An 18487-nucleotide genomic window follows, 5' to 3' on the forward strand; every position below is an offset into this window, starting at 1 on the left:
TGAACAGTCTCCAGATAATCCATGTGCTGCAGGGATTACATGGAGAACCCTGGTGCAGTGTGTTTCCTCAGCCAGTATGTATCCTCAGTCAATGTGTATCCTTGGCCAGTATGTATCATCGGCCAATATGTATCTGCGGCCAGTGTGTATCCTCGGCCAATGTGTATCCTCCGCCAGTGTGTATCCTCAGCCAGTGTGTATCCTCGGCCAATGTGTATCCTCAGCCAGTGTGTATCCTCAGCCAGTGTGTATCCTCGGCCAATGTGTATCCTCGGCAAGTATGTATCCTCAGCCAGTGTGTATCCTCGGCCAGTGTGTATCCTCGGCCAGTGTGTATCCTCAGTCAATGTGTATCCTCGGCCAGTATGTATCATCAGTCAATGTGTATCCTCGGCCAGTATGTATCATTGGCCAATATGTATCTTCGGCCAGTATGTATCCTCCGCCAGTGTGTATCCTATGGACATCCTTGTGCTTCTGATGTTTCTTTAAGGCGTCCTGTGACCTTACCTTTAAGTGCAGAGAATCTGTTGGAAACCCTATAATATAATACCTGTACTTGTCTCTACATCGGGGTAACCGCTGGCCACCATATGCAGGTGGGCAATGAATAGAGAGGTGGCGGCACACTTGCGTGACTCTCTCCATTGACTTCTGTAGGAGTCACAGAAACAGCCAAGGCTTCATGTCACAATTTTGGTATCCAGAGGAACATACTAAAGAATCCATAGGGTATCATTAGTTTGATGGAGGTCTAAAAGTGAGGCTTCCATGTTGGCCTACCATGAAAGTATATATAGCAGTATACAGTACAAAAATAAAATCCCTTTAAAGACAAAAAATATTCTTGGCCTATCCTGTGGATAAGTTACCAATATCAGATCTGCGGGGTCTGACATCTGGCACTCCCACCGATCAGCCGATACACAGAGAATACAGCAGGAAGCAGATAGCGCCTTTTGCTATGTAGTGGCCAGACCAAGTACTGCAGATCAGCTCCCATTGACTTGAATAGGAGCTAGGTTGCAATGGCTCAGTTCCGTCACTACACAGAGAACGGCGCCACCTGATGAGAACATCTGATCGGTGGGGGTGCTGGGTGTCTGACTCCACAGATCTGATAGGGATGACCTACATTTAAGATAAGTCATCAATATTTTTAGCCTCGAAATCCCCTTTAAGCACCACAAATAATCAAAAGACATAAACCATGTGGACAATCATCAGACCGCTCTGATTCCGATTGGAAGACATTTATGGCCAAGGAACCAGATTGTATGGGGTCAGTAGTTTCCGGCTTGTCTGGTATAACCACGTCTGAGCCGGCCAGATCAGTCATTGCACTTTTACTTTCTTGCTTGTGTTTTGGGAGTCCAGGACCAGGATGTGACCTCGGCTCCCCCATTAGATGGCTATCTCTCTCCCCTGTTTGTTTGTTCTGGGTAATGAAGCTATTTTGGTGCCATCTTTCCTGGGTTTGTTTAGACTGTCGCTGTATATGCATCTTTGCTGCCGACAACCCCAATTTCAGACCCACATTGCAGATGCTATTAATACATAGACTGGCACGTAGCGGGACCGAAATAGAGGAAACCTTGTGTAAAGATCAGACTGGGTGATAAGGGGTTATCTTTATATTGTGCGCTTTACGACCCACCACAATTTTGGCGACTCACTGGACACAATATGGGCGTCCTGAGACTAGATCGTGGTGATTGTCAGGTACACACCAGCGGGGAGGTAAAATCATTAACTAAAGTATCCAAAAAGATTTAGAAACATTCTGAAGGATTGAAATAATTGTTTGTTTGTTTATAAAGTCTTTTATATTTTATTTTTTATTTTTTTAGTTTTTGGATACTTTTTGATGCTTTGCATGGAGCAACAGAATGGGCAAAACAGATCCCCGGGGTAGAACGCTTTGGCACTAGGCTAGAACTACATGGCCACATTAACTGCGACCGAAAATAGTTGTCGCTCTGCAAGTCCTTCACTAACACAGTCACGTTGCGATCTCCGAGTCACTAAATAGGACAAGTCTTACAGCAGGCGTCTTTGAGACGGGGTCATCCAGGAATTGAAATTTAGGGGGTTCTGTGCTAAAATGACGGTGGTCACTGCTGTAGACTCAGTATCCGTATTTGGTTTTTATGTAGACAACTTTTGGAAGTGCCCAATGGGGTGCGGTTATAGAGGTAGGTAGTCCATGCCACTGCTTCAAAGCTCCTCCCGACAGGGGCCCCAACCCAGGCTAACCAAAATAAGAAGTGCCAGAGGGTAATGGTGCCGCGGTCTTCTCTGGGGGATGCAGATGTTGGTCGTTCTGAACCTGGATGTCGGGGTGTGAAGTCCTATTTTGGATTTAGTGACGGGCCCCTCTCGGCACCGTGTACATTCTACCCTAGAGGTGGTGAGGCCGCACCCAGTCATGCCAAGGTAGCCATGATCTGTAGGACTTGTTCACGTGGGCTTAGTGGCAGGTAAGTTGTCCATTTTGTACACTTGGGGTGGTGAGGTTTTTTTTGCTGATCACTTTCTTTCCTCCATAGTTGTTTACAGCTAAACACGTAGTGAAAGGTTACAGGTCTAGAAAACCGTATGATGAAATCCCGCTGATAACGGAGGAAACCACATGAAGCAAGTGATCGGCCATGATATGGAAGATTGACGGCTGTTGTTTGTTGTGTGGTGCAAAAGATGGCGCCGCGTGCAGCGTGCCACGTGCTGTACTGATGACTATACAAGGCCCCACATCCTGGAGGGTTCTCCTTGTGGTCATCCACCTGGTGTAGGAAGTCCTACAGGCAATGTGGTCAGGGTAAAGTGTGCAAATTAAAGGGGTTGTCCAAGAATTTGCACTTTATCACTTAGGATAGGCTGTAAATATCTGATCATCTGCCCCAAGCTTCGGACAACTGTACCATACACAACACAGGGCTGGAAGCAGATAGCTCCGCTCCTTGTGTAGTGGCCAGGGCTGGTAATGCAGCTCGATTCCCAGTGACTTCAGTGAATGGACCAACCCTTGTGGTATTGGATTGGTTGTACAATCTCCCGCAGATCAATCTGAATATTTGCTTTGTCTCATTTCCTGCTTTAGTATCACCAAGGAAAGCATCATCGATGTGGAAGGAATTGTGCGTAAGGTGGACCAGAAGATCGAGAGCTGCACCCAGCAAGACGTGGAGCTGCACATTGAGAGGGTAAGTACCAGTCACACACTACTTGTTGCATACAAATTTGCAAATTTTGACCCGGATTTGTAGGAAAGTTCAGCGGTGAGTCAGGATGGGTTTTTGGCCTGTGGATGTCAATAAGAACGGACCTATTCACCGACAGCAAGCAGAGAGGCAGTGAGGAATTGGAACAAAGAGTGTTAGAATGTTGCCATTAAAGGGGTTAATTGTTGACCTTACCTAATAATAGAGAATGGAACAGGAAGCAGACAGCTCCGTTCTCTAAGTAGTGGTCAGACCAGGTACTGCAGATCAGCACTCATCCACTTCTACTGGCGCTAAGGCGCAGTGACACACTTTATCCACTAGAGAACAGCACTGTCTGCTTTCTGCTTCATTGTCTACCTATTGGTTGCTTGGTGGGGGTGCGGGATGTCAGACCCCTCCAATCTGATAATTCAAGTGTATGCTGGGCTAGACTCCAGGATTCATTGCAGTTGCTGCGAAATTGTTGCAAAAATGAAGGAGCTGCAAATCCGCCCTTTGTGCACCCGGTCTTATTCAGTGTGTGCAGTGCTAGATCCTGGGATTGATGACCAGACATATGGCTGACGTCTTTCACACGACTCCTGCGGCTTTGTGGAGTATTTTGGGTTATTACACCGTCATATAACATCTGCTCATCTCCCCAGTTACCTATAGAGGCTCCGCCACAGCTCGCCGTTGTTGTGTTGGCAGTTTCACACGTTGTCTTGTGTCGGCCAGGTGTCTCCAGAAATCTCTGTGTCACAACAATCTCTATTTCCGCTCAAGATATTTCTGTTCTGACTTTCAGATCTATGTGATCAGCGCAGCCGAGCCCCGTCTGCCATTACAGCTGGAAGACGCCGTGCGGCCTGAAGGCGAAGGAGAAGAGGTGAGAAGCCCGGGACTGCCATACACCCTGCTAAAGAGACACTAAGAAGGAACGCAACTGAAATAAATTATATATATTATTATATCAGGTCCCTACCCAATCATGTGACACATCACCAGTAGCGCCCTCATAAGTATAGGAATAGGCATGACACCCCATGGTAGGTGTATTGGTGCAATAGACCTCATCCTATTCTTGGATATCAGCAGTACATGAAACAGCGCCATCCATGTGTGTGTGGCTGTATTGGGTACTGAATCTCATGCCATTCAATGAATGGGCAGTTCCATACACACATATACAGTGCAGTATATCAACACGTACAAGCCAGACTGCGATTAATAGGACACGTGGTCATCTCTTATATGTTATAGTCACAGCATAGGAAGATGGATGACATGTTACACACCAGCCGGACCCTCCCTGGTGCATTGTGTCCACGTCATTGGGGATGAGCGGAGGTCATTAAGTGCCGCGCTCTATAGTCGGAGCATCTCCTGTTTACATTCATGTCTACATTAGTTTTTTCCTCCCTGTCCGTGAGAAGCTCCTGTGTAAACATCTCTCTGACACCGCAGCGGCCGCGATGACTTCCATCAGTTGTCAGCGTCACTTTATTTACCCAATGCTTTATATAATGTAGATAGACCGAGCTATATACCGTAATATATCCAAGTAACTACAACTCCAATACTGATACCAGACGGGAGTTGCAGTCTCAGAACGTTCCCAGTTTGCAGAGCGCTCCAGTATACGGCAGATTTAGCTCATTTATAGATGTATATTACAGTCCCCGACTAATAATTTTTTGCTTTTTGAACTTTTTTACGCTCTGGCGACACTTTAAACAGCAGGGCGCCTCTCCTCCCGCGACGGCATTGTGCGTCCCCCCCAGCAGGACAGTGCGAGCCGTCACTGGGAAAAGTGACTCCGAATCCCTGCGCTGTATTATGTTACCGCGCTTGATGTTTTCTGAGTGTTTTCTTTGTGTTTTTTCCTGCTTTAGGAAGGAAGAGCTACTGTAAACCAGGATACTCGGCTGGACAATAGAGTCATTGATTTAAGGGTAAGGATTGAATTCCACAGCACGCACGGCTCCGCCGGCTGATATCGTGCGCCCGATACAAACACGTCTCTACTACAGGTGCTTATCACTGTACAGGACAGGTCGGCCCTAATAATGTAGGCTTATCGAGTGTCAGCGCAGCCGCCTGGTACAAGGATATCAGTGCAAAGGGTCACTCGCTGGTGCATAGACTGGTGAACCTACAATTAAAATGGCGGCCTTTGTTACAGAACTCATCATCCCTTTAAAAAAAAAATCCAGCTTCTGCCGCCATTTTGACTGTAGAAGTGAATATAGCGGGCAACGTATGCGCAACCTCTTCTCTCACTTCAATGATGTGTCGGGGGGGGGGGGGGGGGGGGGTAAGGTGCGTGTTATAGAGGTCCAACCCACATCTATCAACCAAATGCAAGTCCCCTTTTAAGCCTTAAAGGGATTATCCAGGATCAGAAAACATGGCTTCTTTCTGCTACTCAGGAACTGACATCACATTTGTGGGTCAAATGGCAACATTACAGCTCAGTTCCCTGCAACATGGCCACGTGACCAAAGGTCGTGATGTCTCTTCCAAAGAATGCAACAGCAGCCATATTGGACAACTCTTTTAAAGGAACAGGTCTGAAAAATACACAGACAAAAAAAATCTCAATGTCTTTCTTAAATCCCTTCTTTCCTTTGATCCCAATTTGTCTGTCTTTGCAACTAAGGCTGAGAAATGTATCAAGAATCCGTTACTATGTCACAGCCATTTCTCCTCCTCTCAGATTACAGTGTCTTGCTGCAGCAGGAGCCTCCCCCCACTACTGCTCAGGCTGACCCCTGGATCTATAAGATCTGTCAAGTCCCGCCCTTTATGCTAATCCTACATGGAAGAGAGTATAAAGGTGATCGCGGGTACTTGCTCAGGATCACTGCGGATTAGTTCCATATATTTGTAGGATTATTTGGAGCTGTTGTACGGTCATAGACCTCGGAGTATTACGCACGGTCACACTGCAGACTGAGACGGTTGTCCGAGTCATGAGCCTTCCAGTCATCTGGGCGGTGATTGTGTAATCTCTGCTCAACAATTCTATTCTTATTTAATAGATATTTTTTACTGCCAGACATTATTACCATGTAAACAAGTCTGACCCAGACAGAGAGCCGACTGTATACAGTGATACATGTCATGTCGTCATCAGCAACTTCTGCATTCTGAGATCTGAGCGCGCACAATCTGCAGGGACTTTACAGAACAGCAGATCTCAGATGGAGGATTTACCGAAAAACACGTGGTCAGGACTGTAATATCTGAACGTAGACCGCAAGTAGATGGTGCCATATAACCCAATATACTAATACTGCGCTGTACAGCTCCGGAGTATAATACAGGATATAATCCAGGATCAGTAATGTAATATATGTACACAGTGACTGCACCAGCAGAATAGTGAGCGCAGCTCTGGAGTATAATACAGGATAAGTAATGTAATGTATGTACACAGTGACTGCACCAGCAGAATAGTGAGCGCAGCTCTGGAGTATAATACAGGATAAGTAATGTAATGTATGTACACAGTGACTGTACCAGCAGAATAGTGAGTGCAGCTCTGAGGTATAATACAGGATAAGTAATGTAATGTATGTACACAGTGACTGTACCAGCAGAATAGTGAGCGCAGCTCTGGAGTATAATACAGGATAAGTAATGTAATGTATGTACACAGTGACTGCACCAGCAGAATAGTGAGCGCAGCTCTGGAGTATAATACAGGATAAGTAATGTAATGTATGTACACAGTGACTGCACCAGCAGAATAGTGAGCGCAGCTCTGGAGTATAATACAGGATAAGTAATGTATGTACACAGTGACTGTACCAGCAGAATAGTGAGTGCAGCTCTGAGGTATAATACAGGATAAGTAATGTAATGTATGTACACAGTGACTGTACCAGCAGAATAGTGAGCGCAGCTCTGGAGTATAATACAGGATAAGTAATGTAATGTATGTACACAGTGACTGCACCAGCAGAATAGTGAGCGCAGCTCTGGAGTATAATACAGGATAAGTAATGTATGTACACAGTGACTATACCAGCAGAATAGTGAGCGCAGCTCTGGAGTATAATACAGGATAAGTAATGTAATGTATGTACACAGTGACTGTACCAGCAGAATAGTGAGCGCAGCTCTGGAGTATAATACAGGATAAGTAATGTAATGTATGTACACAGTGACTGCACCAGCAGAATAGTGAGCGCAGCTCTGGAGTATAATACAAGATAAGTAATGTAATGTATGTACACAGTGACTGCACCAGCAGAATAGTGAGCGCAGCTCTGGAGTATAATACAAGATAAGTAATGTAATGTATGTACACAGTGACTGTACCAGCAGAATAGTGAGCGCAGCTCTGGAGTATAATACAGGATAAGTAATGTAATGTATGTACACAGTGACTGTACCAGCAGAATAGTGAGCGCAGCTCTGAAGTATAATACAGGATAAGTAATGTATGTACACAGTGACTATACCAGCAGAATAGTGAGCGCAGCTCTGGAGTATAATACAGGATAAGTAATGTAATGTATGTACACAGTGACTGTACCAGCAGAATAGTGAGCGCAGCTCTGGAGTATAATACAGGATAAGTAATGTAATGTATGTACACAGTGACTGCACCAGCAGAATAGTGAGCGCAGCTCTGGAGTATAATACAAGATAAGTAATGTAATGTATGTACACAGTGACTGTACCAGCAGAATAGTGAGCGCAGCTCTGGAGTATAATACAGGATAAGTAATGTAATGTATGTACACAGTGACTGCACCAGCAGAATAGTGAGCGCAGCTCTGGGGTATAATACAAGATAAGTAATGTAATGTATGTACACAGTGACTGCACCAGCAGAATAGTGAGTGCAGCTCTGGGGTATAATACAGGATAAGTAATGTAATGTATGTACACAGTGACTGTACCAGCAGAATAGTGAGCGCAGCTCTGGAGTATAATACAGGATAAGTAATGTAATGTATGTACACAGTGACTGTACCAGCAGAATAGTGAGCGCAGCTCTGGAGTATAATACAGGATAAGTAATGTAATGTATGTACACAGTGACTGCACCAGCAGAATAGTGAGCGCAGCTCTGGAGTATAATACAGGATAAGTAATGTAATGTATGTACACAGTGACTGTACCAGCAGAATAGTGAGCGCAGCTCTGGAGTATAATACAGGATAAGTAATGTAATGTATGCACACAGTGACTGCACCAGCAGAATAGTGAGCGCAGCTCTGGAGTATAATACAAGATAAGTAATGTAATGTATGTACACAGTGACTGTACCAGCAGAATAGTGAGCGCAGCTCTGGAGTATAATACAGTATAATATGTGACTCAGTGTCAGTATAAAATAATATAATTAACTTTTCAGTGTATTAGAGGGTGATTACAGGACTCTCTATTGTGAAAGTCTTGACTTTTAGGACCTCCTTCATGTCTTTTTGCTGGACTACAGCTATCCCTCATGGCCGTTCCCCTTTATTCTAGTGACCATTCGGATGGCTATTTCAGGCAAATCCCTTTAATTCAATAAAAGTTGGAATCTATAGCTATAGTTACATAACCTATATCACACGTGGGTTTCCCTGATAATTTATATCTGCACAGCTGTGAGTCGGGGGAGACTTTGATGAAACCACCGTGAGACTGTGATTCAGCGCCGCCTCGTAAACAGGAAGAGAAAACACTCGCTATTATTTGCACGTGCTACAAAATAAACTTCTATATTTTTCCTGAACGTAAGTTCCTTTGAAGTATTGTTCTGCTCTAGTTCATACATCTGCCAGGAGGCCGCTCCTCACCGAGCCCCTCGCTCTTACAGGTCCTGAAACCTGACACAGGGAAGCGGCGACGCGTTCCTCGCCCCGCACCTCAAGTGGCTTTAATTAGTGTTTATAACAGTGTCCTATATTCTGGCCTTGGTGTATATGGGAAGTGTCTCCGCAGAAATTTCCTCTGCAAATATTCTGTTTGTTTTCATTTTTTTTTTTTACATCGATCCTAAATAATTCTGTCCGGCGCTCATTATAAAGCCGCTCCTTCCTGTCATTGTGAACAAAGGTCAAACAATAGCCGCAAAGTGTTTGTGTAACAGGATATTGTTCAAACTGGGAAATATGGAATAGAAGTGTTAGGAGCTTGACACCAGGGACCCGAATGTAAGGAGCGAAATCCTGGAAATTATAGAGGATTTATATAGAGGACCCTCACACTGATCTGTGTATAGCAGTAAGGAGACCATCTACATACATGCCAGAAACGGCCCTTAAAGAGGTCGGACACAAAATTATTGTTTGTATAATAGAAAGTTCCACAGTATTCCCGTATACTCTCTGTATTAATTCATCACAGATTTCTACATCTCTGCTGAATCTTATTCATTCTATTTACTCCCAGTGGACACCGGTGTTCATATCACATGACCATGAGCTTATCCACTGGGACTAATGATTGACAGCAAGCAGAGATATATAGTAGATTATAGTAGTTATATTCTTGTACATAGGAGTAGTATTATAGTAGTTATATTCTTGTACATAGGAGCAGTATTATAATAGTTATATTCTTGTACATAGGAGTAGTATTATAGTAGTTATATTCTTGTACATAGGAGTAGTATTATAGTAGTTATATTCTTGTACATAGGAGTAGTATTATAGTAGTTATATTCTTGTACATAGGAGCAGTATTATAATAGTTATATTCTTGTACATAGGAGTAGTATTATAGTAGTTATATTCTTGTACATAGGAGCAGTATTATAGTAGTTATATTCTTGTACATAGGAGTAGTATTATAGTAGTTATATTTTTGTACATAGGAGTAGTATTATAGCAGTTATATTCTTGTACATAGGAGTAGTATTATAGTAGTTATATTCTTGTACATAGGAGCAGTATTATAATAGTTATATTCTTGTACATAGGAGTAGTATTATAGTAGTTATATTCTTGTACATAGGAGTAGTATTATAGTAGTTATATTCTTGTACATAGGAGTAGTATTATAGTAGTTATATTCTTGTACATAGGAGTAGTATTATAGTAGTTATATTCTTGTACATGGGAGCAGTATTATAGTAGTTATATTCTTGTACATAGGAGGTAGTATTATAGTAGTTATATTTTTGTACATAGGAGTAGTATTATAGCAGTTATATTCTTGTACATAGGAGTAGTATTATAGTAGTTATATTCTTGTACATAGGAGTAGTATTATAGTAGTTATATTCTTGTACATAGGAGGTAGTATTATAGTAGTTATATTTTTGTACATAGGAGTAGTATTATAGCAGTTATATTCTTGTACATAGGAGTAGTATTATAGTAGTTATATTCTTGTACATAGGAGGTAGTATTATAGTAGTTATATTCTTGTACATAGGAGTAGTATTATAGTAGTTATATTCTTGTACATAGGAGTAGTATTATAGTAGTTATATTCTTGTACATAGGAGTAGTATTATAGTAGTTATATTCTTGTACATAGGAGCAGTATTATAGTAGTTATATTCTTGTACATAGGAGTAGTATTATAGTAGTTATATTCTTGTACATAGGAGTAGTATTATAGTAGTTATATTCTTGTACATGGGAGCAGTATTATAATAGTTATATTCTTGTACATAGGAGCAGTATTATAGTAGTTATATTCTTGTACATAGGAGGTAGTATTATAGTAGTTATATTCTTGTACATAGGAGTAGTATTATAGTAGTTATATTCTTGTATATAGGAGTAGTATTATAGTAGTATATTCATGTACATAGGAGTAGTATTATAGTAGTTATATTCATGTACATAGGAGGTAGTATTATAGTAGTTATATTCTTGTACATAGGAGCAGTATTATAGTAGTGATATTCTTGTACATAGGAGTAGTATTATAGTAGTTATATTCTTGTACATAGGAGTAGTATTATAGTAGTTATATTCTTGTACATAGGAGCAGTATTATAATAGTTATATTCTTGTACATAGGAGTAGTATTATAGTAGTTATATTCTTGTACATAGGAGTAGTATTATAGTAGTTATATTCTTGTACATAGGAGTAGTATTATAGTAGTTATATTCTTGTACATAGGAGCAGTATTATAATAGTTATATTCTTGTACATAGGAGTAGTATTATAGTAGTTATATTCTTGTACATAGGAGCAGTATTATAGTAGTTATATTCTTGTACATAGGAGTAGTATTATAGTAGTTATATTTTTGTACATAGGAGTAGTATTATAGCAGTTATATTCTTGTACATAGGAGTAGTATTATAGTAGTTATATTCTTGTACATAGGAGCAGTATTATAATAGTTATATTCTTGTACATAGGAGTAGTATTATAGTAGTTATATTCTTGTACATAGGAGTAGTATTATAGTAGTTATATTCTTGTACATAGGAGTAGTATTATAGTAGTTATATTCTTGTACATAGGAGTAGTATTATAGTAGTTATATTCTTGTACATGGGAGCAGTATTATAGTAGTTATATTCTTGTACATAGGAGGTAGTATTATAGTAGTTATATTTTTGTACATAGGAGTAGTATTATAGCAGTTATATTCTTGTACATAGGAGTAGTATTATAGTAGTTATATTCTTGTACATAGGAGTAGTATTATAGTAGTTATATTCTTGTACATAGGAGGTAGTATTATAGTAGTTATATTTTTGTACATAGGAGTAGTATTATAGCAGTTATATTCTTGTACATAGGAGTAGTATTATAGTAGTTATATTCTTGTACATAGGAGGTAGTATTATAGTAGTTATATTCTTGTACATAGGAGTAGTATTATAGTAGTTATATTCTTGTACATAGGAGTAGTATTATAGTAGTTATATTCTTGTACATAGGAGTAGTATTATAGTAGTTATATTCTTGTACATAGGAGCAGTATTATAGTAGTTATATTCTTGTACATAGGAGTAGTATTATAGTAGTTATATTCTTGTACATAGGAGTAGTATTATAGTAGTTATATTCTTGTACATGGGAGCAGTATTATAATAGTTATATTCTTGTACATAGGAGGTAGTATTATAGTAGTTATATTCTTGTACATAGGAGGTAGTATTATAGTAGTTATATTCTTGTACATAGGAGTAGTATTATAGTAGTTATATTCTTGTATATAGGAGTAGTATTATAGTAGTATATTCATGTACATAGGAGTAGTATTATAGTAGTTATATTCATGTACATAGGAGGTAGTATTATAGTAGTTATATTCTTGTACATAGGAGCAGTATTATAGTAGTTATATTCTTGTACATAGGAGCAGTATTATAGTAGGTATATTCTTGTACATAGGAATAGTATTATAGTAGTTATATTCTTGTACATAGGAGTAGTATTATAGTAGTTATATTCTTGTACATAGGAGCAGTATTATAGTAGTTATATTCTTGTACATAGGAGGTAGTATTATAGTAGTTATATTCTTGTACATAGGAGCAGTATTATAGTAGTTATATTCTTGTACATAGGAGTAGTATTATAGTAGTTATATTCTTGTACATAGGAGCAGTATTATAGTAGTTATATTCTTGTACATAGGAGTAGTATTATAGTAGTTATATTCTTGTATATAGGAAGTAGTATTATAGTAGTTATATTCTTGTACATAGGAGTAGTATTATAGTAGTTATATTCTTGTACATAGGAGCAGTATTATAGTAGTTATATTCTTGTACATAGGAGCAGTATTATAGTAGTTATATTCTTGTACATAGGAGGTAGTATTATAGTAGTTATATTCTTGTACATAGGAAGTAGTATTATAGTAGTTATATTCTTGTACATAGGAGTAGTATTATAGTAGTTATATTCTTGTACATAGGAGCAGTATTATAGTAGTTATATTCTTGTACATAGGAGCAGTATTATAGTAGTTATATTCTTGTACATAGGAGGTAGTATTATAGTAGTTATATTCTTGTACATAGGAGCAGTATTATAGTAGTTATATTCTTGTACATAGGAGGTAGTATTATAGTAGTTATATTCTTGTATATAGGAGTAGTATTATAGTAGTTATATTCTTGTACATAGGAGTAGTATTATAGTAGTTATATTCTTGTACATAGGAGTAGTATTATAGTAGTTATATTCTTGTACATAGGAGCAGTATTATAGTAGTTATATTCTTGTACATAGGAGGTAGTATTATAGTAGTTATATTCTTGTACATAGGAGTAGTATTATAGTAGTTATATTCTTGTATATAGGAGTAGTATTATAGTAGTATATTCATGTACATAGGAGTAGTATTATAGTAGTTATATTCTTGTACATAGGAGCAGTATTATAGCAGTTATATTCTTGTACATAGGAGCAGTATTATAGTAGTTATATTCTTGTACATAGGAGTAGTATTATAGTAGTTATATTCTTGTACATAGGAGTAGTATTATAGTAGTTATATTCTTGTATATAGGAGTAGTATTATAGTAGTATATTCATGTACATAGGAGTAGTATTATAGTAGTTATATTCTTGTACATAGGAGGTAGTATTATAGTAGTTATATTCTTGTACATAGGAGCAGTATTATAGTAGTTATATTCTTGTACATAGGAGCAGTATTATAGTAGTTATATTCTTGTACATAGGAGTAGTATTATAGTAGTTATATTCTTGTATATAGGAGGTAGTATTATAGTAGTTATATTCTTGTACATAGGAGCAGTATTATAGTAGTTATATTCTTGTACATAGGAGTAGTATTATAGTAGTTATATTCTTGTACATAGGAGTAGTATTATAGTAGTTATATTCTTGTACATGGGAGCAGTATTATAGTAGTTATATTCTTGTACATGGGAGCAGTATTATAGTAGTTATATTCTTGTACATAGGAGTAGTATTATAGTAGTTATATTCTTGTACATAGGAGTAGTATTATAGTAGTTATATTCTTGTATATAGGAGTAGTATTATAGTAGTATATTCATGTACATAGGAGTAGTATTATAGTAGTTATATTCATGTACATAGGAGGTAGTATTATAGTAGTTATATTCTTGTACATAGGAGCAGTATTATAGTAGTTATATTCTTGTACATAGGAGCAGTATTATAGTAGGTATATTCTTGTACATAGGAATAGTATTATAGTAGTTATATTCTTGTACATAGGAGTAGTATTATAGTAGTTATATTCTTGTACATAGGAGCAGTATTATAGTAGTTATATTCTTGTACATAGGAGGTAGTATTATAGTAGTTATATTCTTGTACATAGGAGCAGTATTATAGTAGTTATATTCTTGTACATAGGAGTAGTATTATAGTAGTTATATTCTTGTACATAGGAGCAGTATTATAGTAGTTATATTCTTGTACATAGGAGTAGTATTATAGTAGTTATATTCTTGTATATAGGAAGTAGTATTATAGTAGTTATATTCTTGTACATAGGAGCAGTATTATAGTAGTTATATTCTTGTACATAGGAGGTAGTATTATAGTAGTTATATTCTTGTATATAGGAGTAGTATTATAGTAGTTATATTCTTGTACATAGGAGTAGTATTATAGTAGTTATATTCTTGTACATAGGAGTAGTATTATAGTAGTTATATTCTTGTACATAGGAGCAGTATTATAGTAGTTATATTCTTGTACATAGGAGGTAGTATTATAGTAGTTATATTCTTGTACATAGGAGTAGTATTATAGTAGTTATATTCTTGTATATAGGAGTAGTATTATAGTAGTATATTCATGTACATAGGAGTAGTATTATAGTAGTTATATTCTTGTACATAGGAGGTAGTATTATAGTAGTTATATTCTTGTACATAGGAGCAGTATTATATTAGTTATATTCTTGTACATAGGGGGCAGTATTATAGTAGTTATATTCTTGTATATAGGAGGTAGTATTATAGTAGTTATATTCTTGTACATAGGAGTAGTATTATAGTAGTTATATTCTTGTACATAGGAGCAGTATTATAGTAGTTATATTCTTGTACATAGGAGTAGTATTATAGTAGTTATATTCTTGTACATAGGAGGTAGTATTATAGTAGTTGTATTCTTGTACATAGGAGTAGTATTATAGTAGTTATAATTTAGTACATAGGGACGGTATTATAGTAGTTATATTCCATAGTAGATATATATATATATATATATATATATATATATATATATATAGATATAGATATAGATATATATATATATATATATATATATATATATATATATATATATATATATATATAGTTTAGTTGGTCAGGGCTTCAGCTGAGTTGACCATACACATGACAATATAAGGTTTCTCCTGTGATTGATTCTGTTTCCCGCTCCTTTGTGCACTGTATAGAATAAGCCGTCTCTACTATCTTTGGTCCTGTAGTAATTCTTGTTTATAGCCGTTTTTCCTCTCTTTGTTCAGAATATATACTGTGAAGTGTTTATCTGGTAAATAAGTGCCCGGACATAGTAAATATGTCATATGGGGTCCATGGCGGGTGTCAGGGATTACTATAGGGTTCATCTTTGGAGCAGGGAGAAGTGCACACTTGAGGCTTCTTGTACGGCCGCTGTTCCCACCTATTGCCGCTTTCTGCATCTTCTTCTCTCCAGGAAATCCTTATTTTACATTCATGAATAATTCTCATTCCATCATTGGCGGACTCTCACTGTGCTCGCTAAGGTCCCGCACAATGGCGGTGTTTGTTAGGGTCTGGTTTAGAGGACAGAGTGGTCAGAATAGATATTTTTGTCGTTCTATTAATCCACTTTCCCTTGATAATAGCAATATATTTCATGCACGTGCAAGTCATTGGCTTATATACCGTCCTTCTCCAGTAGTTACCCAGATGTGTCCTGGCCTTTTATGTGTGTGATCCTGGGTGAATATCAGTAATAGAGGACCATGGTTGGTGCCCAGGTTTGTATAGACCTCACCCTATACATACCTACATTACCAGGACTCCTCCCATATGACATACACCTTATTCTATGAAGAACTGCACAGATGTCAGGAGCACCAGAGATGAGTCTGACGTGGCTGAACAGACTCCTCTCTTGGCCAATATATGGAAGGCATTGCTGTTGTCTATATTGGACGCTAAACCTTCATTCCATAAAGACCTGTTGGCGGATTTGTCCCGACAGGTTCCCTTTAACCCCTTCCCGACATGCGCCGTAATAGTACGGCGCGTGTCGGGTCTGTAACTATGGCGACCGCCCGGGAGCCGGGCGGCCGTCATAGCCGCCGGGTGTCTACTGCTTTAAGCAGTAGACAACCGGCTCTGATGCCTCCGATCGGTCCGGGGACGCCATTTTCCCGGCGGCGCATGGGCGCCGCCATTTTGGCAGAGATCGCCGGCTCCTGAAGCATGCTCCAGGGCCGATCCCCCCGTTTCCATGACAGCCGGGAGCCTTGTTAAAGGCTCCCAGCCGGTCTGCAAATTCTCTCTTTTGCAGGCTGGTGTATACAGCCTGCAAAAGAGATGATGATTTTTTGCAATGCATTAGCATTGTAATGCATTGCAATGCATTAGCATTGTAATGCATTGCATTAGTGATCAGACCCCCTGGGGTTCAACACCCCTAGGGGGTCTAATAAATGCAAAAAAAAAATAAAAAAAAAAGTTAAAAAAAAAATTAAAAAATATAAAAAGAATTAAAAGTTCAAATCACCCCCCTTTCCCTAGAACACATATAAAAGTAGTTAAAAACGGTGAAACATAAACATGTTAGGTATCCCCGCGTCCGAAATAGCCCGCTCTACAAATCTATAAAAATATTTTTCCTGTTCGGTAAACGCCGTAGCAGGAAAAATAGTCAAAAGTGCCAAACCGCCGTTTTTTCACTGTTTTAATTCTGATAAAAATTTGAATAAAAAGTGATCAAAGCAATAACATTTCCCGAAAATGGTAGAACTAAAAAGTACACCCGGCCCCACAAAAAAAGACACCCTATGCATCCCTGTACACTTACGTATAAAAAAATTACGGCCGTCGGAATATGGCGACTTTTAGAAAAAAAAATTTTTAACACCGTTTTGGAATTTTTTTTAGGGGTCAAAATGTAAATAAAACCATATAAATTTGGTATCCCTGGAACCGTACCGAAACACAGAATATAGGGGACATGTCATTTTGGCTGCACAGTGAACGCCGTAAAACCAAAGCCCGTAAGAAAGTCGCAGAAATGCATTTTTTCTTCAAATCCACCCCATTCTGAATTTTTTTCCTGCTTCCCAGTACATTATATAGAATAATTAATGGTGGCATCGTGAAGAAAAAATTGTCCCGCAAAAATTAAGACCTCATATGGCTCTGGGAGCAGAGAAATAAAAAAGTTATGGGGTTTAGAAGGAGGGGAGTCAAAAACGAAAAACGAAAATCAAAAAATGCCATCGGCGGGAAAGGGTTAAGAACAGCCACAGCCCTTGAGTTAATGGTCGCCTTATGCAGTTTGGCCACTTCCCCTCTCGAACCATTCATAGACCAACCTCTCAATATTGTAAATGCCCAAATTTTTTAGAATTGCTGAAAAAAACAACAACCCCACAGCGGTGCGATTCTGATCTCTGCTGCTCTCGGCTATGACAAAGCCCCTCTGCCCTTTTATTATCACATACACAGCGCATTAAGGGGCCTTTTAGACAATTTATCCATCGTGACCTCCTCAGCGTTGCAGTGTTTTCGGCCGAGATCTGTGGTCATGAATTATTCAGATGACTTTTATAAACCACACTCAGCAGACTTCGACTTCCTAGGGTCTTTGACCTCAAGTTTCGCAACCCAAAAAGGTTAACCAGAAGTGAAATTACTACAAGAAAACGTATCGAGTGGATGTGGCAAAAATATATGTGAAAATATAGATCTAATTAAAGGAGACATTGTATCGGATTGTGTCTTGTTACGTAAATAACTCCAAATCTTCCATCATGAACAATTCTCCCATCCTAAATCCACACGAGCACCTGCCCCACCAGTGTGTCTGCTATCTGCGTGACTATACAACTTTTTGATGTTTTTGAACACACCCCCCCCCTCCGTTTTTGACACTGACCCACAATCTAGAGTTGACATCACTTGTTTTGCTGCGAGTTACTCGTCTGTAACCGAATAAACAACAAACTGCTAAACCTCGGCACAGAGAAATGGGGAAGTGTGTCGCTATATGACGTAAGCGGGGAAGTAACGAAACAAAGCAGGAGAGAGAAGGTTTCTGAGTTTGTCACAACTGAAGGTGAACTTGTGAATCTTATCTGAGATCCTGCGGTCGGTTTATCTCACACCAACATCTTCA

At 38.7% G+C, this 18487-nt stretch overlaps 1 protein-coding gene across 1 annotated transcript in view; it reads left to right on the forward strand.

Moving 5' to 3' along the window:
- DARS1 (aspartyl-tRNA synthetase 1) overlaps positions 1–18487 on the forward strand; it is a 66738-nt gene that overhangs the window by 38947 nt on the left and 9304 nt on the right. The window contains exons 7-9 of the mRNA XM_075284554.1: positions 3101–3203; positions 4012–4092; positions 5099–5158. Coding sequence (XP_075140655.1) covers positions 3101–3203; positions 4012–4092; positions 5099–5158 — 244 coding nt within the window. The remainder of the gene's footprint in view (positions 1–3100; positions 3204–4011; positions 4093–5098; positions 5159–18487) is intronic.

Source organism: Leptodactylus fuscus, chromosome 8 (assembly GCF_031893055.1).
Source record: "Leptodactylus fuscus isolate aLepFus1 chromosome 8, aLepFus1.hap2, whole genome shotgun sequence".
In the NCBI taxonomy this organism is placed as follows: domain Eukaryota; kingdom Metazoa; phylum Chordata; class Amphibia; order Anura; family Leptodactylidae; genus Leptodactylus; species Leptodactylus fuscus.